We start from the raw sequence: 24713 nt of genomic DNA, 5'->3' as shown, positions 1-24713 counted from the left end.
TATACCTTATTTTGAATAAAAACGGACTTTTGCTATCATTTAGTAATATTAAGAAAAAAAAATGTAACATGAAAATCTTGCTACTAAAACTAGTCTCAATGGTAAATAAGATTGAGGCCAAATCGATTGAAAATTAAATTGTTGTGATACAAGAACCATGTTAAAAATCTAACAGCTATTTTTTAATACTAATTACATAATAAATTATGGCCATTACGTAATATGGCTAAACACCATTTAAATAAAGATAAAATAATCTCAAAACTTAAGGAATGTTCAAAAAATTACCACAATATCTCATTTAAAAATAGTCATTTCGATAACGTTTGTACCGAACGACCTTGTGTACTGCCAATGCTTACATCACGAGGTGGGCGTCGTGTTTAGCCATAGAGGGCTGATATTCACACAACTCAGACGATTTATTAATTTGTAGCCGAGAATGTGAACTTCCTACGTAATGACAGCCTTATACACGCTGTATATTATATAACGTTTTTAAATTCCCAAGGACTCCGCAGCTAATAGCCATTGGCCTGGCTGTTATTGATTGGGCGATAAATTTTCCATAACTCCATACACTGACAATATTTCTATATTTTTAAGAATTAATAAACTATCTTGTATAATTTAAAATGAAGGATCTGTTGAATGAAACCATGAAAGCATTTTATATATATATATATATTTTATTAACAATATTATATAATCGACATGCGCTCTTAGAAATTATATGATCTAAATCAATGTGAATAACAGATATCAGTAAACAGACTCCATTCTGGTTTACATAAAACTATATAAAGCCCGTGGGGTCTCATATACTATGAACGATACATTTAATTGATATTTTTTACAACTCTTATTGTAACATAAAATTGCTTAAATTAACCATATAACTATACACAGAATACACAATTAACATTTCCATATCTTATTACAGCTAGTTACATATTTTAGTATATTTTTTACATATAACAAGTTAAGATTCCTCTCATCATGTTCAGTCACAGTAGGGACCGTTGACAGCAATGGTGCTACTGAGAAATTAAATAAAACTATGATATTAATTTAACATTTTTTTTTTTTTAATTTTTAATGTATCAACAATCTTAATATTTCTATGATTCCGCCAATATACATATTATAGCCCTTGTCAATGCATTATTGCTAATTTTTTTTTATTTATTTATATATAACAGGGATTACCCATCACTCGGACACCATACTTTATTGGTGTCAAACAATATATGACAAGGCGGGCAAGCTAAAATCAAATCACGATTTATTTTACAAGTGTACACATAAAAAATTTTGGGTGGAATTTTTTTTATTTTAGATATGTATACCATAATTACTTATTGTTAGTATTAAATAACCGTAATGGCACGACATAAAATTTTCTTTATCGTTAGAAATAAATTTAGATTGCATATGCAAATGTATTACAAGTAACTGGAAAAATATACATGTGTATACCACCTTATAAACATCCTAACAATCTCATCTAATAATCCGTCGCTGACGATGGTAATGTGTATCGTAGTGTTAATATATATGAGAAAGCTGCATAAATAATTGTATAACTAAATTTAGTATAAAACTATAAAGGTTTTATGTATAATTTGAATTTATCGATTTTATTATCATCTAATACAGATACATTACTCGCAAAGTAATCAAGCTATCGCAAACTGAGACAGACCCATCAAATAAATATCGGGCATTTTAAATTGTTGCTTTTAGTATGAAAACACAGTTCATTGATCTAGCCCAGGGTTCAGAGACACACATATGTCGAGGCTATTGACTCGTAGCTGCTTCTACACTTTCCGTCTGTGAGAGCACCGGCTTCTCGGCCAAAGTGGGCTTTTCTAGTATGGGCTTCTCTGCCAATAACGGTTTCTCGGCGATGGCAACTTTCTGGGCTATAGGTTTTTCCGATACTGATGGTTTTATTGAAATTTGAGGTTTGCTAACATTCTGTGGCTTTTCTTTGATATGCTCTGAATTATTCACTTCCTGGACTTCCTCGAGTTGTGGTTTATCTAGTGGCTTTTCGGCTAGTTTGGGCTTTTCACTCGTCTTTTCTTGTTCAACCTGTTCGGGCTCATTCTCGATGTGGGTACTTGACAGTTTGTTTGGTAATACATCTGGTTCTTCTTGTTCCATTTGTGAGGGGCCGTTATGTTTATCAACATTTGGCATTGGAGGTGAAATAGATCTTTGTAATGCACTTTCTGGTGGCATTGATGGGGAAATACCTCTTGCCAAGTTCTCTTCGCTGGAAACAGCCATTTGGTAGTGCTGCGAATTCGTTAAGTTCTGAGGATGATGCGGATTGTGTAGCGGAAGTCGTGATTTGTCACTTTTCCGCCACAGAGTAACTTCCTGTTGTTTGAAATAACGGCGATCTTCTGTGTCCATTAGAACAAGATTTAGAAAGTATCTTACCGAAAATTTGTTGTTTATGTCTCTCATAGTAGGAGTTAGATCGTAGCCAGCCAAAAATACTCTAATAGGAATACTTTCACCTCTAACTGGTGCACCGTCCATTATTTCATATTTAGCAACTGTGTCATTCTCTGTGAAGGTGTTAGGTCCAGAACCTGTCGTTTCTTTCTTTATAATAGATATCTCCATGTGTTTTATCTTAATTCGTACGAGAAGGAAATAAATTTTACCTACTATAACGTCTTTCAGGTGGTATTTTGATTTGTTGTACTCGAATTCTATGTGTAAACAATCTTCGATGCCTACTTCCATTTTTATAGAGTTTAGTACATCGGGATAGCTGCATAACGTATGAACGGCTATGTCCACCTCTTTAGTGATGTCTGTAAGACGTCTTACTATTGTGGCTCGTAAAAAGTACCTTAACCTGACATTGGCTCCTGTGTACACCTCATAGGGTTTCTCAACGTTCGCAAAGTCGAACGGATAGGAGGTGTGCTGCAATAGATCTCCGGGCCGAGCGAGTTCTTTAACCAACGATATAAATTCGTGATGATTTCCTCTGTCGTAAAACAACTCTATCTGACCGATAAGCTCAACTTTGATACCTTGGTGCTCTAATTTCGATCCTGGTTTCCGCAGCGTCACATTAACCCTCCCCGACACAGTTTCACCATCATAATAAAGCAACAGTTTCTCTTTTTTACCATCGTCCGTTTTAACTTCGGCCACTTTTCGTTTGTCAGCATCGTCGAATACAATTTCGATGTCCGCGGTTTGTCCGAACCCAAAGAAACTCATTTTCAAATATAACTATTACACAAATGCCTCGAAATAGTTTATATTGCTTTAAATATATATAATAATGATTTATTTAAGCAAAACATTGAAAAACGGCGACGAAACGCCCGCAAATCTGGAGGCGACTGAAAGATTGAAGCAAAGATGGCGACTACAATTGTCGGATGTCGATGTAAAGGTTTATTAATAAAATAATAACAAAATAACTCACCAACGAGACATTTCTGAATTTCACAGGCAAATTTCTTGCATGGATCGACAGGCATAAATAGAAAATTAAGAGTATTTTTATAAGAAAAACTAATCTCTATTTTCAATCATGCGTATGTAACTTTTAGGTTATGGCAACATAGAAATATATATAGATATGGCATTTAAATCTATGATTTTTATAACATTTATTAAATATTCATATTTTTAACAAAAACCAACTGTTATCTAATGTTTATTAATTTATTTTTATAAGTTTTAGATTTTGTAAGAAAAGTTTTAAACTGTAAAAATAATAGTATAATACTGAACGTATCTGTAGTTCCTAGTTACTGCCATCATATTTCGTCCTTTCTGAATTAAATGGCGGACCGCAAAATTTTGTAATTCAAAAACGAGTGTTTATTTCTGTGTATTTTTATGAACATTTTATTACAAACATAATTTATCATGGAGATTACTCGTACTACGCTCGGGATAGCTGCTGGTTTAGCTGGAACACTCTTCCTAGGCTATTGTGTTTATTTTGACCAACAACGACGTAAAGATCCATTTTTCAAAAAGAAGTTGAGGGAACGTGAGTAATTATGAATGAAAAGTGTATAAAAATGTCAAACGACATATTCTTTTTAAAAACTAAATAACACGAATCTTTATCACTTCAATGCCATTTTTTAGTTGTTGTATAATTTCACAACCTATAATTTACTTACCCAAAAAAATAAATTAAGGAAAGCGTAACATAACAATTATAATCATTAGAAAATAATATTCTTATTTTTATAACCATAGTCTTACTATGTCTTAATATTTAAATAGTATATAGAACTTAAAATATATTTATGGCACTAAAACGAATAAAAAAATATTTTTGTATAGAAAAAAACTTATATTCCCACCGTATTATTCCAGGTCGCGAAAAAGCCCATCAGAACAGTTCCCGATCTCGTAACCTTAACGGGCCCTTACCTGATATGAACGACCATGAGGCCATGCAAAGATTTTTCTTGAGAGAGGTATAAAATTATTATTATTGTGATTTTGTTTCACCCACATTCAATTTGAGTTTTTTAAATAGGAAAAAGCTGTTCAGCTGAAATATCTTAATTTAAGAAAAATACATATATGTATATATATTACAAAATATTTTAATTGTTCTGTACATTAAAGTAAATAAAATTGGGACATAATTCTAGATTTGTTTGCAATATTTTTTACAATACTTGCTCTCATGCCAGTTGCACTTACAGCCAAACAACACTGTATGATTAAATTGTCTGCTAATCAATTTAAATAGAAAATATTTGAAATTAATTATTTTTAATATTATCCTGTCACAAAAATTTTTGGCAAAATTTTCTTCACAGATGTCATAACACTTAAGTGAAGAATCAACTGTTATTACTACTTTTATAATGATGTAATTTTTCCCTGGCTTCATAGGCGTTTGAATTAAAAATTATATCCAAATTGGTTCAGTACTTTTTGTAATTTTTTTTTAACAGAATGTAGAAGCTCAAGCTTGTAACTAGTATTTAAAGAATGATCTGTTATGTTCTGTTGTACATTAGGCAACCTGGGTCGGTACAGTAAAATATAAATATGTATAATGTAGGCCAATCTATTTATTTTATTAGATTCTGTCATTCAGTCTTGCTTCTTAGCATGATACATGTACTACCAATTTAATATAGTTATATTGAATTCTGCACATACAAATTTATAGTTAATTCTAATCATTAATCCCCGACGCAAAAATGACGAGCTGTTATATGACGTGTCTGTGTGTGTATGTGTCTGTCTGAGGCAGCGTAGCTCCCAAACGGATGCTCCGATTTTAATGCGGTTATTTTGTTTGAAAGGTATATCCGTCGAGTGTTCTTAGCTATGTTTGGTGGAAATCGGTTCAGGTCTTCAAGGTCATCAGGTCGTTTGTTAGGTGTGATAGGAATGTTACACGCACAGTTTGTGGGACTTGACATTTGAAACACTAACCTTTTGTCATAATAAATGCGTATTTTTCTTGTGTCGGGGGTTTTATTAAATTTTTAATTTATATTATAATGCAATTGTTTCAGATTCAACTCGGTGAGGAGTTATTGGCGGCCGGTGATTTAGAAGCTGGTGTTGAGCATCTCGGACAAGCTGTGGCGGTTTGCGGACAGACACAGCAGTTACTTAGTGTATGTACTGATGTTATAAATTTAAAAGTTTGTTGAGAAGTTAGAAAAATTTGTTGCTTTTCCGTTAAAAATCTTCGATATTGGATTCTGATAAAAATTTCTAGTCAATAAGTTTTATTTCATCCTTTCATACATAAATGACTGAACAGATTTTGATATGAATATTACAGAAATATAGCTCAGATACCAGAATAACAGGCTGCAATTAATAGACCCAATAGGATGTACGGAAAAAGTACATAACAGTTGTATAGTGTAGGAAGTCATGTGACATGTGACATTATAGATGTCTTTTGCTGTTTGTTTAGCATATTTGATACCTTCTCTCAAATTTATATAGAAATCCGTGCGAGCAAAAGGCGGGAAAAAGCTATTTTTTCACAATAGCAGTATTAAATAAAAACATAATGAGATCTCCGACGTTCGCGAGTTTTATTCGTTTAAATGAAACTAATATATTTCGGATATACTACGCGGATTTTATTATTTAAAAACTACATAATCCCGACGTTTCGGTTACTTTGCAGCAACCGTGATCACGGGCAGACGAGATGTGATCTGATCTATGATAATTTTCAGTTTTAATTTTTAATTTTAACTGTGAGAGACTTGAGATATATTTTATTATAAAATGTTATCTATATTTGTGAACAAGTTTGCTTAAAATTTCCTAGTTTTAATTAAATGTTGGTGTTTATGGTCTCATATTAATAACATATACTCGTAACTTTGTCTATTTAATATTTCCTCCTCGTCTGCCCATGATCACGGTTGCTGCAAAGTAACCGAAACGTCGGGATTATGTAGTTTTTAAATAATAAAATCCGCGTAGTATATCCGAATAATACTAGTTTCATTAAAATGAATAAAACTCGCGAAAATCTTAAATCTCATTATTTAATATTTGTCATACATATCCCAGGTCCTGCAACAAACGATGCCGGCTAACATCTTCCACCTTCTATTGAAGAAGCTTCCGGAAGTGTCAGAACGTCTCCGAGCTTCAATGAAAGCCAGCGGGAACGGATTACATGAAGAAGATGTGGAATGAACAGCCTTATAGCATCTGATTTATGAATCGGAATTAATGATTAGTTTAAATAAATGATTTACCAAATAAATGCTATTTTAATGTTTCCTACAGATAGTGGTTATAGATAAAAAATATAATGGTTTATCAATTAGTTATCTGTATTTCTGTTTCCCTCCTAAACTGTTATAAAGATATAGATTGTAGTTAGGTAGTGTTTTTTTTTTTGTTAATTTTCATTGGATGGAAGGAGTTTGTTACGGCCTTGTTATGTAGTATTTCAGACAATCAAAGAGTATTTGAGTTTTGATTGCTGTGTTGTTATGAATAAATGTGTTGTACAAATATATTAGTATTATTATTTTATGTATGGACAATACATTAAAAATTGTTTTCCAGCAAGCAACAATAATTCATATTATGTGATCAATAAAAATTACTTGTAGTTTCTATAGCTGATTATTCTAATAATATTGATAACTAATTTTACCTCCAAATCAATTTAAAAAAAAAAGAATAATTCCACTTTATTATATTTTCTATAACCTATTAAGGCGTCATAGACATTACCATAGACAACGAACATGCTTAATTCGTCCAACAAACAAAAACTTTGTCATTGGCAAAATATTCCACGATTCCAGTGCGAATGAAGCCATAGCATTAAAAAAAAACTAGTGGTTTCAGAGGATCTAAGTAACATTTTCAATAAAAGTTCTTTATATTCGAATTAAATTAAAAAGTAATATGGAAAGAATAATTGTCGACATGAGTGACGAGATCGACTCGAACTTAGTAATTGTGAGAATGTTTTCATACCTCCACTCAAAGATGAATACGTAATGAATGACTTCAACTGTGGAATTTTGTCACTGTGGAACTGTATAATTAGGTTATAACCGATTTTTATTTTAAAATATTTATTCTCTAAAATAATGTTTTGTTACAATTATTCAAAAACTAAAACTTAAGATTTTTAATATGTTCCGTAATTTAAATTTAAACTATGTTATTCGGATATAATATGTGTATTTTTAGATAAACATTTCATTTTCATCGTACGTCTCGTCTGACCGCGATCTCGCTTACTGCCAGTCAAAACATCGAGCGTGAAATGTTGAACAATTATAAAATATAAAGTTAGTTACATAGTTCATAATTTTACCTAATACATCTAATTTTACTGATATCCTTCATATAAATATTAACACTATTGACATGATGTACAGTTTTTTTTACGACCAATTTATAGAAATAAATAATATTTGCTGATGTTTATTAAAATAACGTTTCTTTTCACTAATTGCTCCCTAATTTATGTATCAAAGGCACAAAGACGAGAGTAGAATGTTTTTAATTTTAGTGTATCTACGTGTTTGTTAGTGCTGACTAAAGCCTGAAACGGCATGGTCGATTTTGATGATACTTTGACAGACAAAACGGATGTTATAACGGATAGGCCTCTTTCGTTTTAGAAACTTAATTTACCCCTTCTGTTATAAATCATAAAAAATAACTATACAACAAGGATGTAGTCACGGGCACAACTAGTTTGCCTAGTTTTTCTCTGTTAATATCAAAAACATCTTCTTTGGTACGAACAGTATAGGCTAGTAAAATTCACAAGAGGTCACTTAACAATCCTTAGCTTTACAAAATTATACAAGTTTGCAAAACTTAAATTATTTCGTTTTGGATTTTAACATACTAACTACACTGTATACAAAATTAATTATCTATTTTTTTTCTTTCCTTCAGCAATCCATACAAAATTTTCTATACTGCTTTACTATTTACCATTATTTATTCAGTTTTTGTAACACTAGTTCTTCGGTACATTAAATCCTTTACCATATACCTACATATTATGTTTGAATCGTTTGCAGTGTTTATGTTAACGGAAATCTATGTAATCCGTCATTGTATACAATTCCTAGGAAATGTATGAAATTCCTACAATCGCACAGAAATGTGTGAAATAAATTATGCTATTCTTACATATTACACATTTCCTAGGAAATCTACACATTTCCTAAATAGCAATCGGAAATGTACAACATTTATGTATTGCTTAGCCTGATCCGGCGATCGCGCAGTGCCTTGTAAACTGTCAGTACGTAAGAACGTCGCTATTGTTCAAAAATGGCTGCCGAAACACGCATCGCGCTTATGAAAGAGCGATTTTATAGGACTTTGGCTTCATTAAGAAAATTAACAAACGCTAAAAACACTGCTTTTATTGAAGATGAATGTTATAAAGAGTTAATTAAAGAAGTTACTACGGCAAAAACAACAGCGAGAAAGACTTGTCGTGAATATTGGTTATTGCGGCGATACGCCGTCCTTACCATTGATCAGAACCGTAAACTTATTTTTCCTATTAAAGAAACCACAAGCACTATTATATACTACGCATGTGATAGCGAGTTATTTGACATATTACACGAGGCTCATATTCGAATTGGTCACGGCGGAAGAGATCGCATGATGAAAGAGATATGGAGTCACTACAAAAACATAACACGTAAGGATATTGAAACGTATCTTGAACTTTGTGAACCATGTCAACTGAAGCAAAAAAACATTGAAAAAAGGCATTGTTGTGACGCTTATTATATGCTCAGAGTTTAATTCTAGGTGCCAAGTAGATCTGATAGATTTTCAGTCCCAGCCCGACGGTGATTACAAATTTATAATGATGTATCAAGATCGTTTAATAAAATTTGTTGTTTTACGGCCACTTAAAACAAAACGAGCTGAGGAAGTGGCTCACACTTTTTTGGACATATTTACTCTACTTGGTACTCTTGCAAAACTTCAGTCTGACAACGGTAGAAAATATTCAAACCGAATTATTGACAATTTAAAAACATATTGGCCTACTTCAAAAATTATTCATGGTAAACCCAGGCATGCGCAAAGTCAGGGGAGTGTGGAAAGAGCGAATCAGGATATTGAAAATATGCTAACCACGTGGATGCAAGATAACGATAATTCACATTGGACTGCGGGTTTGAGATTTGTCCAACTGATGAAACCCACAGAGCTTTTGATGCTGGTATCAAGCAATCTCCGTATGAGGCTCTTTTTGGGTGTAAAGTAAAAGTTGGTTTACATTTACCCAATGATTTCAAGCAAAATATTGAAACTGGAGAAGATTTGGAGAAAATCATATAGGACCATACCAAAAGTAAGATCCCAAAGTCTCTGCATGCGAACTCTCTAAGGTGAACACGGAGGCAGAGGTAAGCCAAGTTTCTAACGACGTTTTAGATTAACGCGAAACAAACACGTAACCACCAAATTGCACCCTCAGATGCAACGTCTCTTCACAAGAAACTACAGGAGCTCATACATGTAGAGAATGTGGATGTGCAATCCACGCTATTTGCGCTGTTGCTGAAGAATCACCCGATGAAGGATTCGGATCTAAAGTTTTGTGTTCAAAAAATATAAAGTATTAGATAATCGTCAAAATGCTATGAAAAACTTACAACAACAAACCGAAAAAATATTGAAATGAGTGAAAAGAAGTTGGCCCCTGTACCTATTGGCGCTTCAGTACGAATTGACGTTCCTGAAGTTGATAGAGGACGAAGTGATGCACGTAACATTATTGGTGTAGTTAATTTGACTAAAACTGATGATGAACTCTATCAGATTAGTACCAAGAACGGTATTTAAAACAATCATATGCTCGATCTCAGATTAATGTGTGTCCAAGAGTACTTCTTGATGCAGACGATGTACCGAGTACCGAGATAACACTACAGTCAGTGTCAAGAAGTTCTTTTGCAAGAAAAACTATGCTACAGCAAGATGTCTGTGTTTTAAAAATACAGTATTATGTACTTCCAAATGCCATTCGAGCTTACCCTGCAAAAATAAATAGCTATATGGACTAACAAAGTATTATAATGTAAAGATTTACTTTTATACTTTGACATTTATAATTACTTAATTATCAGAGTGATATCTTGCCAAATGAAAATTTGATTTCATAAGAATAAATATAAGTTGATTTTGTGATACGTTAAAAGTTAGTAGATAGTTGATTTTAGAAGTTTTAATTAGTAAGATAATATGAACATATTATTATTATTTTACGGTATGAGTGTTACCCGATCGTCTCAATAAGTATTATAATTATAAAATATTATTAACAACGTGTTCTAGTACAGAAAGCATTTACTTTATACATTACCCAATACGATATTGACATTATATACAATTCCGAGGTAATTTATACTTTTCCTTGGATATCTATGCATGCAATAGTTTTTCAAACAATATTTTATATATTCTCCAAATAGTATCGGAATTTTACACATTTCCTAGGATTTGTATACTTTTCCTTGATTTCATACATTTCCGGTAACATATATAAAAATATTTAAGTAACAATGTTTCAGAAGCAATTACCTGTTTACGATAAGAAAAGTAATGAAAACAGTGAGTTAATCGATTAAAAATTTAATTTATATAAGCATTGTGCATTGGAGGGTTTTACCTAACTGCTACTCATTAATTTATAATAACTCAATTTTTTTCATATACCTAAAATTATTTAATCAATAAATTCTAAAAGTATTATATAAAAATGTTCTTGAAAATCAAAAATAAATCTAGTAGTCTTTAAGAAACCAAGACGTCCTTGAAAAGTAATATTATAATGAAAGCAAGTAAACAAATTAAATTTCGAAAGGAAAAAAGTTGAAAAGTTTTGATGTTTCTTTTTATTTTTAATTAAATTCCTTCATTAATTTCCTGCAAATTATGACGTAATTGGCACAATGTAAATATATTTTTAGTTTAAAATGATTGCATAATATTAAACAAATAATACGAATAAAGAAAATATAGCTGTATGGCGACATTATATCATAATCTGTGCTACTTAATTTTAACGCGCGAATATATAATTATAAAATAACAGATTTCTGTTTTTTTTTTTCGTCTCAAAATTTGTTTAAATCCGAAACTATTTTCGGTGTTGTAAAAAATATTAATTAATGTATGTTAATAATATTTTGTATTACGTTAATATATCAAGTAATAGTGTATGAAAGGATGTAAAAAAGAACATAGTTTGTCATGAGCCAATTTATTTAACATAAAACCCAATACAACAATAAGTACCATAATAATTGTATAACCCGGTAAGTACTCAACAATAAATTAAATATAAGGTCCCGTTTCGAAGTAGAACACAGTCATAAGTCATAACAGATTTCTTAAAAAAGATTTATTAGAAATATTTAATTTGCAACGAAAACAATACATAATTTGCATAATAAATACGCAGAACCGCCAGGATATATACAATAGTATATACAATTTTATTATATATCATGAACTTTTTATCGAATTCCTTATAAGATCCTGTGTTACTTTCATAACATCTAAAGCACCGTTTGTTATTAAATTATTAGCTAATTCTTTGCCAAGATCTTCACATTTCATAATCACGTCTACTGGTATATTTTTATTTTCAATCAGACCGCAGAATAGCCTGCATGTTATCTCCTTGGATGATTCCTCACAATTTAAATTTCCGTTGTTCTTTTCTATTATATTGTCTAATTCAGCTAGTGGATGCGTAATATTGTCGTTATTATCATCAATTTTAATTTTTTTGTTCATATTATCTTCAGTAGGACTTAGTTTGTGTTTTTGTGACTTTTTAATTTGTGTAAATGTCTTTTCCAATGTGTCCGTTACTTTTGTTTTTCCATCCAAACTCCATACTCCGCCTGTTATACTTAGTTTCCAATCGGAATCCAAAGCTTTTAACTTTGTTGACACACCGACTGGTGCACTGCAACCACCACCTAAAAATATTTATTTTAAACCATCAGAGATATAATCAATGTAAAAAATAAGAACTAGTCTTTAAAATAGTGACAAGCCAATCTCACAATGTTTTAATATGAAGAATTATTAAAGATTTAAATACTAATAATAAATTTAATACTCAAAAATGTGTTGATATTATGATAAAAAATGTATAACCCAATGTTTTCAAGAAGCTCCTCTCGGCCAATACTCTACAATATGTCTCTACATGATTGAACGGGGATAATAATGTTAAAATTTCAGCATTATCCGACCGGCATTCCACTGCAAGGGCACCTTGACCTACAGCATACATCATCTCAGAACACGGAAGAATCTGGAAATAACCATTACTTTACATAGAAGTTATTATTGGATATATAAGAAGATCTGCTTCAACATGTCTAATCATCAAGTAATTATATTTTAATTATATTCAAAATTTTTATTGTGTGGGTGGCATGGCCCTATACAATAGGGAATATCTTATTATTTATAGAAAAATCATATGTTCTATAGAAGATAAATTAAAAAGTTTAAGGTATTGATAAGCAAGATATTATCTTGATTGAGTGTCAACTATCAACACTAATATATATACTGAGAGGTTATGGCACCTTGGTGATTCGTTTTTCCCAGCCCATTCTTTCTAAACCGGCAGTCGCTAGCAGTAATGCAGAATATGCTCCGCTGTCTAATTTCTTCAATCTTGTATTAAGGTTTCCTCTCACATCTTGCACCGACAGTTCGGGATAACTCCCTCTAAGCTGTGCTGTTCGACGTAAAGATGATGTTCCTGTAAGTAATAAATTACATTATTAACTTCGCATCACAAGTTAGGACATAAAGATTAATTGGTAGAGTGACTTTAAAGAAATAATTCGAAGGTTTCAGGTTCAAATCCTTATCTTTTTAATATTATTCTTCTATAATTAATTTCTATGAATGCAATTTTGATTGGGATGTTAGATATAATGATATGAATTTGTTGATATCACGATAGCTTTGATACAAATATATATATGTATATAAAATCTACTCAATGTATTAACAAAAGATTTACAAAAATACATTCAAAACAATGGTTAAGAAAATTATTTATTTATGACTTAAGTTTTTTTCCGTTTATCAATACCTATGATAGATCCAGCCGGCAATGCACTGAGTGTCGCTTCTTTGATGTCTTCTCTTAGTACGAGAGCATCTCGCGGATCTTCTCTGTAAAGAAATAAGCACAGCTAATTTATCAAAGTAAGTAACACGGTATTTCACTTAGTAGTGCTTCAGTTAGTACAATCTAGTAAAGTACTGTAGAATCTTTAAGCTATATATAGTATATGTATGTATATATATATATATATGTATACATATACACTGTTTTACTGTATTACTTTCTATAATTCATGTTCTTGGGCACAATATTGAATAACTAAAGACTAAAAGACACGTTACTAGTTGTCTCTATTATGCAAAAAACAAAGATATATGGACTAATGAGTAATAAAATAAATTTAATGAATATATATCTGTAATAGGGATTTCACCTTTCAAACACAGCGCCAATAGCAAGACCCTCTGGTAAGGTAGTTGGCAAGTCTTTTAACGAATGCACAACAAAATCGACAGTGTTGTTCCTTAAGGCTTCCTCTAGGTCTTTAGTGAATAACGATTTTTCACCTATTTTTGGTAACGAGATATCTAACACTCTGTCACCCAATGTTGTCATCGAAACTAAAATAAAGCCATTATTACTTTCAAGTGGAATAGTACTATATTTTTTTTTTACAAAATATTACTATTATTGGTGTTTCATAATAAAATGAACGAAATCTGCAAACTTTAATACAAATCTGTTTACAACTCTCGATGTTCAAGAAGTACGTAGTTAATGTGGCATAGACTTTATTAAAATTTAAAATGCTCTTTGAGGTTATACTTCAGAAGTAATGTTTGATAATCAATGTTGTACTTTTAGTGTTTTATTTATCCTTACCTATGGTGAATTCTTTTTCTGGATAGATTTTCTTTAAGCTGTCTATCACAAAGTTAGTTTGAATAAGCGCTAACTGTAAAATAATCATAGCATGAGGAAGTTGCGTAAACACGACAAGAAAAGAAGAAAACAGGGAAGTAGATCAAATATAACGCATTAATTTCTTATTTACATACCTCGCTTTTTCTCGAACCAACACGAACTACATTTTTCCGTTCACTTTCCATTGCAAGTAACTATTTCAACTCGTCCTTTCGATGAAGGTTACATAAATTATTAGCATTTATTATAATTTTAATATTACTTGCTAATTTAAGCACATGTCACTAACACTGTAGTGGACATGTACGGGGACATTTGATTAAATGAATGAATGTTATATCATAGCGATTATAAATGTAATCTAACAATCACTATCTCCTATCCCAGTCCAACTTGATTCTTGTCAAAATCATTATCAATATATTTCGAAGCTTTCGATTGCATTTGACTTGATTGTGGCAATCATGTCACATTGACATGTATTTATTGTTGCCATATCTAATAAATATTTATATATTGTAATGTTAAAAAGTTCAATGTTTTATTCGTAGGGCGACAGTGTTAGGTATAATCACATTATTTTTTTGCATGCATCTATTCCTTCTTCAGTTGAATAAACACGAAAAGACATATGTATTTCCTGACACGTAGTTTTAAACACATTTGGAATTATCTAACGTGAATAACTGAAACCAAAAAATTCAAACAGATTTCTCAATTTTTTATTTTCTTAAATATTAAAGGAAATCACAAAACATCTAATTCTAAAGTAATGGCCACTGACGAATACCGTGTAACGTTTCATCGGGTGCAAATTATTTGAAACCGTATTCAGGCCCACAACTTCACTATTTCTTTCATCTTGAAGTTGACAGACTAAAAAAGTTTGAGGAAAATAATATTAAAAGTATCCTTAACTATTACAAGACAGTCTTTAATGTTTTTTTTGTTGTAAACATATGTAGTATCGGTAAAATTTGGTCATAAAGTAATTGTTAGAAACACGAAAAAATATTTTTTGTTAGTAATAAAAAAAAGTAGAGCTTTCAGTTTCCAGAAATTGTAAAATGTGCAGTACAGATGTAAGAAGGTTTAGAGTTAGGACTGAGTAAGTATTTCCAGAAATTGTAAAATGTGCAGTACAGGTGTAAGAAGGTTAAAGGTCAGGACTCAGGTAGTAAGTATTTCCAGAAATTGGAAAATGTGAAGTACAGATGTAAGAAGATTAAGGGTCAGGACTCGGGTAGTATTTCCAGAAATTGTAAATTGTGCAGTACAGATGTAAGAAGGTTTAGCGTCAGGACTCAGGCAGTAAGTTTGAAGACGCAGAATGGTGACTGCTCTCGAGCTATACAGACGTCCATACAATTTGTATATTTAATATATGTAGTAACTTTGATTTTATGTCCAAGTTCGTTTATTTAACTCAACGCCATTTTCCTTAGTTCCGATAATTTACTTACGTAGTTATCTTTCAAAATAGACACTACACATATTTTTAATATAAATACAATGCACTCTCTGCAGTGTTACCGGGAAAATCAATTTCGACGTATCATATAATGATTCAAATGCAGGTTTCTCATTAAATCTTATGCTAACTATTTTAAACTTAATTTTTATTTTTTACGTTTGCTACTTCTCAGACGCCTTCTGTTCGTTGCCACGGTAGCCTTTTTTGGTGTTTCTGAAAACAATATCATTAAGTTCATACATATTTAAATTTTATAACATTATGTTGAACTAGTTGTGGCCTGACTTCATACAAATGGAATAGCCAATTACATATATATTAATAGAAATAAATAATATTTAAAAAAGTATTGGTTATAGCCAATAAAATTCTCATCAAAATCAGTCTAGTCATTGCAAAGATAAGCCAGCACAAATACACAAAAAATAAAAATAAAAGTCAATGTATTTATTTATGCTGTGCATATAATATATATGCATATAGTAAAAATCTTTTATTTAATATTATAAAGAGATAGTTGTATAGATTACTTACTTTTAGTACTTTTACTAGTTTTAGTGTTGGGTTTTGTAATCTCTAATGTTTCTGTATCTTTAGGACTACTTTTTGCCTTAGCTTTCCTTGTACTTCTTTTGGGGGATTTCGTTACTTCAGGTACGTTAGTTTTGTCTTCGTCCTTATTGTCGTTTATACCGAGATTAATTTTATTCTTATTGGCCATAGATCTCGTGTATCTCGTTGTTATCACAACTTCACAATTTTGTTTTTTGTTTGCATCATTTTTTTCTTTCAATATTCTTTTCTCTCTCAACTTATACACTCTTAACATTGCTGGGGTGTATCCTTCTAGGCCCGGTGGCAATTCCTCATTTTCCTTAACAGGTTTCCCGCTTAGTTTCTTCTTCAAGTTGTTGATTACTTCGGTCATGGCATATGTAGGGTTCAAATTGACCAAATAATCCTTATTAAGTAACGGTGTCTGTGATTCTGTGTTATCTGATGGGAAGTCAGGTATTTTATATTTACATATATCATCGTCTTTCTCATTGCGATCCTTACGAATGATATGTTCAGGATTCTGTGCCAATATCTCAGCCCAAGTGAACTGTCGTGCGGATCCCATCAGTTTGCCGAATTTACCGATACTATTCCTGTGCCTCTTGACACCTCTGCGTTTGATATTCTTTTTGTTTGATCTAAGATTCTTGGGACACAGTTTTTTACCGAAAATGTCGTGTGGCATGAGTGATTTCTTCAATCTAGCGACCAAGTCCGCGTCTGATATGAAGAAATTTCTAGACGTGCAAGGTTTTCTGATACTATCGCGAGACGTGTTCAATGTTTGTTTAAGAAGTTCCAGTTTAAGATCGTTCTCAAACGAACACACATTTTCCCTCTCGTATACCTTTTTGATACCATTCCTTGCTAAGAAGTCAGGCGGAGTATTTTTCCGTCCGAATCTCTTTGAATAGCAAAGCTTACGATTAATTGGCGACATGGGAGAATCCATGAAATTAACAGACAATTCCTTGTCTAATACGTAATTGTGCTTAAGTAGTTCACTCCGGAATAAACTCCTGCAATAATCGTAATCAGGTTTCTGGGTGAAATCTAGACTTGTGACATATTGGAAGTATCGTTCCATGAACTGTGGGTAGAATTCGGTTTTGAAGCACGCTTTTAGCAAGGATTTAATGTCGCTCATATAATTTTTCTTCAGTACGTGGACTAGATCCGGTTCTTGTAGCACTTTAGCTGTTTTCCAAGGTAATGTACCAGTTAGCCAGTCCAATAAATTATACCCTAGAGTTTCTAAGTCGGATCGTCTCGAGTGGGCCCCAATATGAGAGTCTCTCGAACTGTATTCCAAAGTACCATCATGAGCTTTTCTTGCATCCATACTAAAATCTTTATGTTTCCCATTGGAATCCAGAAACTTCGATGCTAGACCATAATCCAACAAATATATCTGACCGTTAGATTGTGATAATATAGCTTCCCTGTATACTTCGTTTAGACTTGAAACCAAATCACTACTCTCTGCTATCGTTTTCTTTATTTTACCAGATATAATAATAGTTTGGTTGCCGTAATCATCCAGAAGCTTCTGGTACGACTGATCAGAACAAACCGAGCTATTTAAATCTTCGTAATTAACGTAATTCGATAATTGTCGTAAATTGAAAGCGTGGTGTCGATTGAGTGTTCTAGTGTCTTTGTCTGATAATATTTTCCTTAGTTTCTTCTTTACCGATGCCAGTCTTTGGCTGTTTTCTGGACTTTCTAAGGAAGGTCTGTCAGGTAGAATGAAATCTTCATCATCATAATAGTTGGAAGTTCTAGATTTGCTGGTTTTAGTCTTCCTATGTTTTCTGGATAGAAGGACTAATTGCTTATTGTCCTTCTGATAAGACGGGGCAGGTTTGACCAGGGCTTTGTTGATTTTGTTACCATCAAAACCTAGCATTAAGTTCGAACTCTTTATATCTGAATGCGTATATCCCTGATTGTGTATATATTCCAATACATCTAGAATCTGTATGGCAATGATCAGAACATTTTTGAGATCCAACACTTTACTTCTCGATATAATTTTCTGCAAATCCACGTCGTACCGTGGCAGAACGAGAAATCTATATTTAGTCCCTGAATTCTCATCGGTGAATGATCCACTTGAAATGTATACCGGCATTCCGAGACGTTTTTGTTTGTGCTGTTGACGCCAGTTTTTGACTGAAATTATTATATTAAAATATTAGTAGTACTGTTTACATATATAATTGTTATACAAAAATTCTCTTACTATGAGTTGGCATGGAACTAAACACTTAGTTATGATAGTATAAACGGAGGTATGTGAATGAAATACTATAAACTAGATGTGTTTAGTTTAATGGAAAAAATTTTGGTAAGGATAATGAAATGTGAAGTAAACTATGTACAATGGAATATTGTAACAAATATAATTCCAAACTTAGATATGATAATAATTTAAACATATATATATATATATATGTATATATATGAAAGAAAAGTATGTATGGTGAGGCTTAAAAGTACTAAGTATAATAATAGTTCAATAATTTTTAAACACATTACTCTAAATTTGTTAGAATTCTAACTGTGCATTATTTTATGTTTATATTTAATATACATATAAATATATGATTAACTCACACACCTTTAGTGACTTGAGCCGTCCTTATGAGACAATGTACTTCAACAAAAAGTGGCCCGTTAGTGTGAGGTTCGATCTTTACGACATATCTGGCGTTCAATTTTGTAACTTCTTTGTCGATGTCATCGGACGCTAAGTATATTCGTCCAAAACTACCTCTACCTGCAAAAAATATGTTTACATTCCCTTTAACTTATATTTTTGTTGATATTGAAACTGCATATACAAATTTATAAGAACACTACATTTATCACTGCCTTTGTATTTACAATACTGCCTATAACTTAGAAACAAACATTTCAAGCAATATATAGTCAAGAATATAACAATTTATTATAATTTCAGACTTAAAGTTAAGTGATTAGGTAAAAATTGTGTTCTCTTTGTTACTAAGTTAAAAATAGTCATTGAAACAACATTAATTGAAAATTACCAGTATTCAAGACACAAATTTTTTACTTATAGTTCATATCAAACACAGCTATTAGTCATAAGCTTTTATGACATTGTATAATACTTAAACTCCCTTAAAATAAAATAATTGATAATATAGATATAAGATATTTATATAAAAATTTTGTAGTAACAAATCCTCAAATGTACGTTACATTATTTAAAACTTTAGAATTATGTAGTCTTACCAACAGGTTTACCAATGCGCCACTTCTTTTGTAACACATCAGTGAAGATTATTCCAGGCGGGAGAGCTTCGTCGTCACAGAAACTCACGTCCAAACTTGGCGGCGGTTCTAGAACCTTCATTTTCTTCAGACTAGGACGTAGCTCCAACTCCTGAACGCGCCGCGGCATCTCACAGAAAGACACCACTAGAAGATTATTGAACCTTCAAGTAAAAGTCTATGATATCTTTCTAATGCCTTACGTATATAGAATTCTATACAAAAACAAGGAAATTACTCATGAAAACTCAGTACAGTATTACGTTTGTCAAATCTAGTAATAGTTTGAGACAAAATACAATGAAATTGCACATTAATAATATAAATAAGTTACCAGACGAGTTTTACCTCTAAATGCGTGTTGTTGTGTTTTTTTCTGTAGATATATCTATTCCGAATGAATGTTCTATATTTGTTTATTCGAACCGCAGGTACAGTTTACAATTCTTGTTCAATTTATATTAAAATTCGTTATTTATTACAACTTGTGATGATTTTCATGAAAGTTCGCCATGTTGTTAGCAGTCAACGGACAACGGATCAATTCTGTCAATTGTTGCTAGTAAAATAATATTTTAAAACAATTACAAGTGTTGGAATTTTTATATAACAAATATTTTTTAGATTTTTCTTATTACAACGTGAATCTAAGTTTCATTTTTGATGCCATTTACTGTTTGTATTTTTTATATGAAAAGAGTATGAATTATCAACACCAGCTATTATGTTAACGATAGCAACACTAATACTGTCACAGTTTTCATTGGTGAAAAGACAAATAACAATATATTTAAACAAAATTTTATAGATGTCAGCTGTTCGAAACTGGGCCACTGTTTTTTTGTAGTAATATAATATATATAACAAATATTATTTAAAAATTGTCCGACATCACGATTTAATTATTACACGAGTATTTATTGACTAGTTTCATAAGGTTTAAAAGGTTTTATATATTTGTAACAAATAAATGTCTTATACAATAATGAAATATAAACCTTGTATATTCCGATTTTTAACATTTTTTGAGGAGTGGGCTATTAACAAAATTCTCAGTTTTAGTAGTCTTTTTATATTCTCATTAATATTAATTGGAAAAAATCTCTTTATTTATTGTTTGATTTAAAATGCTTTTGTCTCAGAAATATTGAAGCTGAAATGATTGACAAAATACATTTGAACAATAAAGTTCGTTAGGTATATAAATCTTTAATATATTTAGCACATACTATTTTTCCGTTTTTAACATAAATAACAATTTTGTGTTCATATAATACTCTATAAATTTAAGTTGAGCTATTATGAAACGAGAAACGAATATGTACGGAAATTTGTGCATTCAAATACGTGAGGCTAGGGGAGGGGGAGAACTTACTCGATTCCAAATCTAAACTTTTTCATTCACCAGTCACCGTCCGACAGCGCCGCGGATAGTCGTGTCTCAATGCGCCATATTTTGTTTGTCAACAAATAAAAATGGAGTACGTTTTAAGTTTCGTGTTATAAGTGTAATTGAGTTATGTAATTTGGAATAGTGATACCGAAAATGGACGGTGCGAACGCCGACTCGGATCATTCTATGACTTGGGAGGATTTTTTTGGTAAATTTCATTTCTATCCGCTACGTATGGTTTGATCTGCTAAATTTAGTTTGTTTGTTGTTGAATTAGTAATGATTTTCCCGTGTCTAAGTCTGGAATGGACAGGTTATCGCTGTATTTCCACTTATGGCTGGTATTCAATGCGTCCGATAGGTTCAATGCCTGGTGTTGCACACCCACAGGCTAAATGATTTATCATCTTAGTAAAGTTTTGAAAAGTGTGTCATAAAAAATGCACTTGAGATGCACGTTTAATGTCTTTACGACTTTTAGAAGTTTTGTTGATGAAGTTCATTTAATAATATTTAAATAATATATACGTATGTATATATTTCTTGACTAAATATGTTCGAATCTAATGAATTGCCCCACAATTATTTGGATCCATTTACCTAATGCTTGTTGAATATTTATCAGTTTATTAACTTTATTCCCCCTTTTAAAGTGAATACGTTACTGTATATATCTGGTTGTTTATAAACAAATTAGTTTATATGTAATATTGTAATTTTTAAAATTAATACTAACAAAACCAATCTAAGGAGGTAGAGGTGAAAGGAGTTTATTCCATTTTTTTTTAATTATAATTTGTTGAATAAATGGTGCTTATGAATTGAGTTAGTTCCATTTTTTTTTATTTATTGTCTTTGTTAGGAATTATGATTATATGGATTCTTCCAAATTATGATTAATGAATCAAAGTATGGAGTAAGAATTTTTTACAATTCCCTTTAAATTCTTAATAGAATCTAATTTTTTATTGGAGTAACAATGTTCAGTTTAACTTATTAGCAGAAGTTTTATCTTTTATTTTGATTTAAAATCCTTTTTTTACATTTTATATCATAAGATATCCTTAAGTTCCTATCGATATAACCTAAATATACATGAATCTCTTGATAGTCATAATACAAACGCACGTGGAAGGTCAAATGACTCAATCGAGGCATTTCAAGAATGCGTCAAAATTACAACGAAAAATTGCTCTGTTATTAGTTTCACTGTTTATGGTAAATAACTAATATTACCTAATTCGTTATCACAGGAATGCCGGAGAGATAGTAAGAGATTTGAGTATGGAACGAAAATTAAATAACTCGCTAAGCGCTCACAAATGTTAGCAATATTTCTAAAGTGATTGAGATTTAAAATGGAATGCTATAATATATAACTGTTCGATATTTAAAATGTACATCATAAGTTTATATTTGGAATCCTTTTTCTATTAATCGCAACTACGTATTAATCATAATCATAACATTGCTTTAACTTATAATATCTGTAAAGTGGTCGGGTTTTAAAAATGGAACGCGATTTAAAAAAGGAATATTTTTAAAAACTAAACATACGATTTCCTATTTGGAATCCTGATTATGATATGTATAAGTATATAATAATTACAAGTATGTATTAATCATAATATTGCTTTGTTTGCGTGGACTATCAAAGCACAATGACAATGTAATCGGACAAGCGATATTACGCCTTATATTGTAGTAATAGAACTAATAATTGCATATAAGAAATGTATTGTTGTATTTACAGCAACGAAATTAATGAACTGCGCTTCCGTAAAACAAAAAGGTTGTATTACAATCGATTATTTTTTGTTATTTGTTAAATTAATAGTATGTAAAGTCTGGGCTGCGCGGTTTGTGGGTCTTCTAGATTTTAAGCAGATGTTGTAACAGTTTGATTCGGTCGGCCGGATGTTGGATTAATTTTAAATTCATCTGGCGCCATAGTTTGTTATTGGTCGGAGATCTGAATCAGATACATGATTGTTATGCTGTTTGATAATATATAATTATTATTTATTATTTAATTACTAAGATAGATTTCAAAATTTACTTAGTTTGTATCGTTTAACAAGATACCGTCAGATAAAAAGTTTTTTAATAAATAAATATGATCTGAATGTAAAATTAAAATCGGGCTTAGAATGATTGGGTTCATTTACAAATTTTACTGTGACTGTATATAAACGTAGGTAATGATTTCAAATCATATTAAATTAAGCAGTCAGGCTTATTAATCCGCTCGAACAGTGATTTATAATAAAAAATATACGCACGTAACAATAAAATTCAATTTCAATAATTATATACCTTAGTAATGTATCATAGAGTACAGAATTGGTTGTATTTTCTTTTTAAAAACATTTTTAATACATCACCGATGTTGGGAAAACAAAGTCTAGATCAAAATCCATGTCCTACCGTCCGCATACTAATTCAGCGCTTTCACCGCTTTCTTATACCTGGGACGCTTAATTGATAGTTCGTGCGCTGTTCCGTATATTGCATTTGGAACATCAATTAAAATACAGACTATACAAACATTTGTAATCTATATTCAAATAACCAATAGCCGTTCGTAATTTAAAAATGTTCTGTCTATTCCTATTAGAATATACAAATAGAGTGATCCTATTGGTAGATAAATTCGCGCTCAAAATAAACAAATACATTAATTAAACTTTTCAATATCTGATACGTTTCACTTTTCCTTTTTCATTTTTAAGGAATAAGAATAAAGACTAGCTGTAATTAAAAGGGAATGAAGAATAAAGAAGTGAAATTACGAGTATTCCATAATGAAAATTCTTAGGCATTGTGTGTATTTTTTTACATTTACTTTTAAATTATACAAGAACGGTCTGCAGTGTTCTAAGTAAACGACAGTTGTCACTTTTTCATATCTTAATATTAACTTTCTTCGTAAAATTAGTATGGTTTACCCTTTTTTTTACTTGAAATGAATCATCGTTGAATATTCAATCATTAGTAAGTATTCATTTTATATAATTCACAAAGTGTTTTATTGGTTTGACTAAATTTACATCTATATGCATGTTTTAAGTGTACGTTGTACTATTTATATAAAATATTTATATTTTTTATTTAAATTATAATGTAATGTAAATATCATTCGTTAAGTTTTAAAATTGTTACAAGCCACATATGTTGGTCTAATTCATCTCGCTGCAAGGATTTATTTCAGACGATTACAGACTGTGCTGTATTTTACTTTCGACAGTTTGTTAAGACTTACAACGGACATGTTTAACACATTTCTATGAAAAAAATTAGTTTCTATTTATACGTGGCTGGAAGGATTTTTTTTAATGAGGATAAGAAATTTATATTTTAATGTTATTACAAAATAATTTATTATTTTACCTATATGTATATACTATATAGGAACAATCTTTTAATTATCATCAGTTTGT

General features: G+C 31.1%; 5 protein-coding genes across 7 annotated transcripts in view; 2 read left to right on the top strand and 3 right to left on the bottom strand.

Moving 5' to 3' along the window:
• Nucleotides 1–666: 666 nt before the first annotated feature.
• Nucleotides 667–3396, bottom strand: LOC116775786 (vacuolar protein sorting-associated protein 26B-like). The gene has a single exon (XM_032668772.2). The coding sequence runs from the start codon at nt 3253–3255 to the stop codon at nt 1804–1806; it is 1452 nt and encodes a 483-aa protein (XP_032524663.2). The 5' UTR covers nt 3256–3396; the 3' UTR covers nt 667–1803.
• A 410-nt stretch (nt 3397–3806) lies between these two features.
• Nucleotides 3807–6769, top strand: LOC116775542 (mitochondrial import receptor subunit TOM20 homolog). The gene is made up of 4 exons (XM_061525189.1): nt 3807–4042; nt 4378–4481; nt 5544–5648; nt 6571–6769. The coding sequence occupies exons 1-4, from the start codon at nt 3916–3918 to the stop codon at nt 6697–6699; spliced, it is 465 nt and encodes a 154-aa protein (XP_061381173.1). The 5' UTR covers nt 3807–3915; the 3' UTR covers nt 6700–6769.
• A 4997-nt stretch (nt 6770–11766) lies between these two features.
• On the bottom strand, nt 11767–14996 carry LOC116775584 (porphobilinogen deaminase). Its single transcript, XM_032668480.2, has 7 exons — nt 14683–14996; nt 14507–14579; nt 14058–14244; nt 13649–13731; nt 13131–13309; nt 12691–12850; nt 11767–12509 (listed from the first exon to the last, which is right to left on the bottom strand). The coding sequence occupies exons 1-7, from the start codon at nt 14731–14733 to the stop codon at nt 12028–12030; spliced, it is 1215 nt and encodes a 404-aa protein (XP_032524371.2). The 5' UTR covers nt 14734–14996; the 3' UTR covers nt 11767–12027.
• A 252-nt stretch (nt 14997–15248) lies between these two features.
• Nucleotides 15249–20416, bottom strand: LOC116775583 (uncharacterized). Of its 3 annotated transcripts, none has more exons than XM_032668476.2 (5): nt 20229–20416; nt 19842–20044; nt 19204–19362; nt 16557–18755; nt 15249–16235 (listed from the first exon to the last, which is right to left on the bottom strand). In XM_032668476.2, exons 2-5 carry the CDS (start codon nt 20008–20010, stop codon nt 16168–16170), a joined length of 2595 nt encoding a protein of 864 aa, XP_032524367.2. In that variant the 5' UTR covers nt 20011–20044; nt 20229–20416; the 3' UTR covers nt 15249–16167. The 3 variants fall into 3 exon arrangements, with proteins under 3 accessions (XP_032524367.2, XP_032524366.2, XP_061381013.1); XM_032668475.2 differs by having other exon boundaries at nt 19842–20027; XM_061525029.1 differs by lacking the exon at nt 20229–20416 and having other exon boundaries at nt 19842–20045.
• An 880-nt stretch (nt 20417–21296) lies between these two features.
• The window catches only part of LOC116775800 (uncharacterized), a 60914-nt gene continuing 57497 nt past the window's right edge, over nt 21297–24713 (top strand). Inside the window, exon 1 of the mRNA XM_061524969.1 lies at nt 21297–21481. Coding sequence (XP_061380953.1) covers nt 21427–21481 — 55 coding nt within the window. The 5' untranslated portion in view covers nt 21297–21426. The remainder of the gene's footprint in view (nt 21482–24713) is intronic.

This window comes from Danaus plexippus, chromosome 27 (assembly GCF_018135715.1).
Source record: "Danaus plexippus chromosome 27, MEX_DaPlex, whole genome shotgun sequence".
Taxonomy (NCBI): Eukaryota; Metazoa; Arthropoda; class Insecta; order Lepidoptera; family Nymphalidae; genus Danaus; species Danaus plexippus.
The sequence above is the reverse complement of the archived record's forward strand: the minus strand, read 5'-3'. Positions and strand labels throughout refer to the sequence as shown.

Bases quoted from the DNA above. Each gene is read 5' to 3' on its own strand.
- LOC116775786 (XM_032668772.2), bottom strand. From the start codon at position 3,255: ATGAGTTTCTTTGGGTTCGGACAAACCGCGGACATCGAAATTGTATTC.
- LOC116775542 (XM_061525189.1), top strand. From the start codon at position 3,916: ATGGAGATTACTCGTACTACGCTCGGGATAGCTGCTGGTTTAGCTGGA. The intron at 4,043-4,377 runs GTGAGTAATTAT...GTATTATTCCAG, and splicing joins CAAAAAGAAGTTGAGGGAAC to GTCGCGAAAAAGCCCATCAG. The intron at 5,649-6,570 runs GTATGTACTGAT...TACATATCCCAG, and splicing joins AGACACAGCAGTTACTTAGT to GTCCTGCAACAAACGATGCC.
- LOC116775584 (XM_032668480.2), bottom strand. From the start codon at position 14,733: ATGGAAAGTGAACGGAAAAATGTAGTTCGTGTTGGTTCGAGAAAAAGC. The intron at 14,580-14,682 runs GTATGTAAATAA...ATTATTTTACAG, and splicing joins TTGGTTCGAGAAAAAGCGAG to TTAGCGCTTATTCAAACTAA. The intron at 13,732-14,057 runs GTGAAATCCCTA...ATTTCTTTACAG, and splicing joins ATTGGCGCTGTGTTTGAAAG to AGAAGATCCGCGAGATGCTC.
- LOC116775583 (XM_032668476.2), bottom strand. From the start codon at position 20,010: ATGCCGCGGCGCGTTCAGGAGTTGGAGCTACGTCCTAGTCTGAAGAAA. The intron at 19,363-19,841 runs GTAAGACTACAT...TATTTTTTGCAG, and splicing joins GCGCATTGGTAAACCTGTTG to GTAGAGGTAGTTTTGGACGA. The intron at 18,756-19,203 runs GTGTGTGAGTTA...TAATAATTTCAG, and splicing joins GACGGCTCAAGTCACTAAAG to TCAAAAACTGGCGTCAACAG.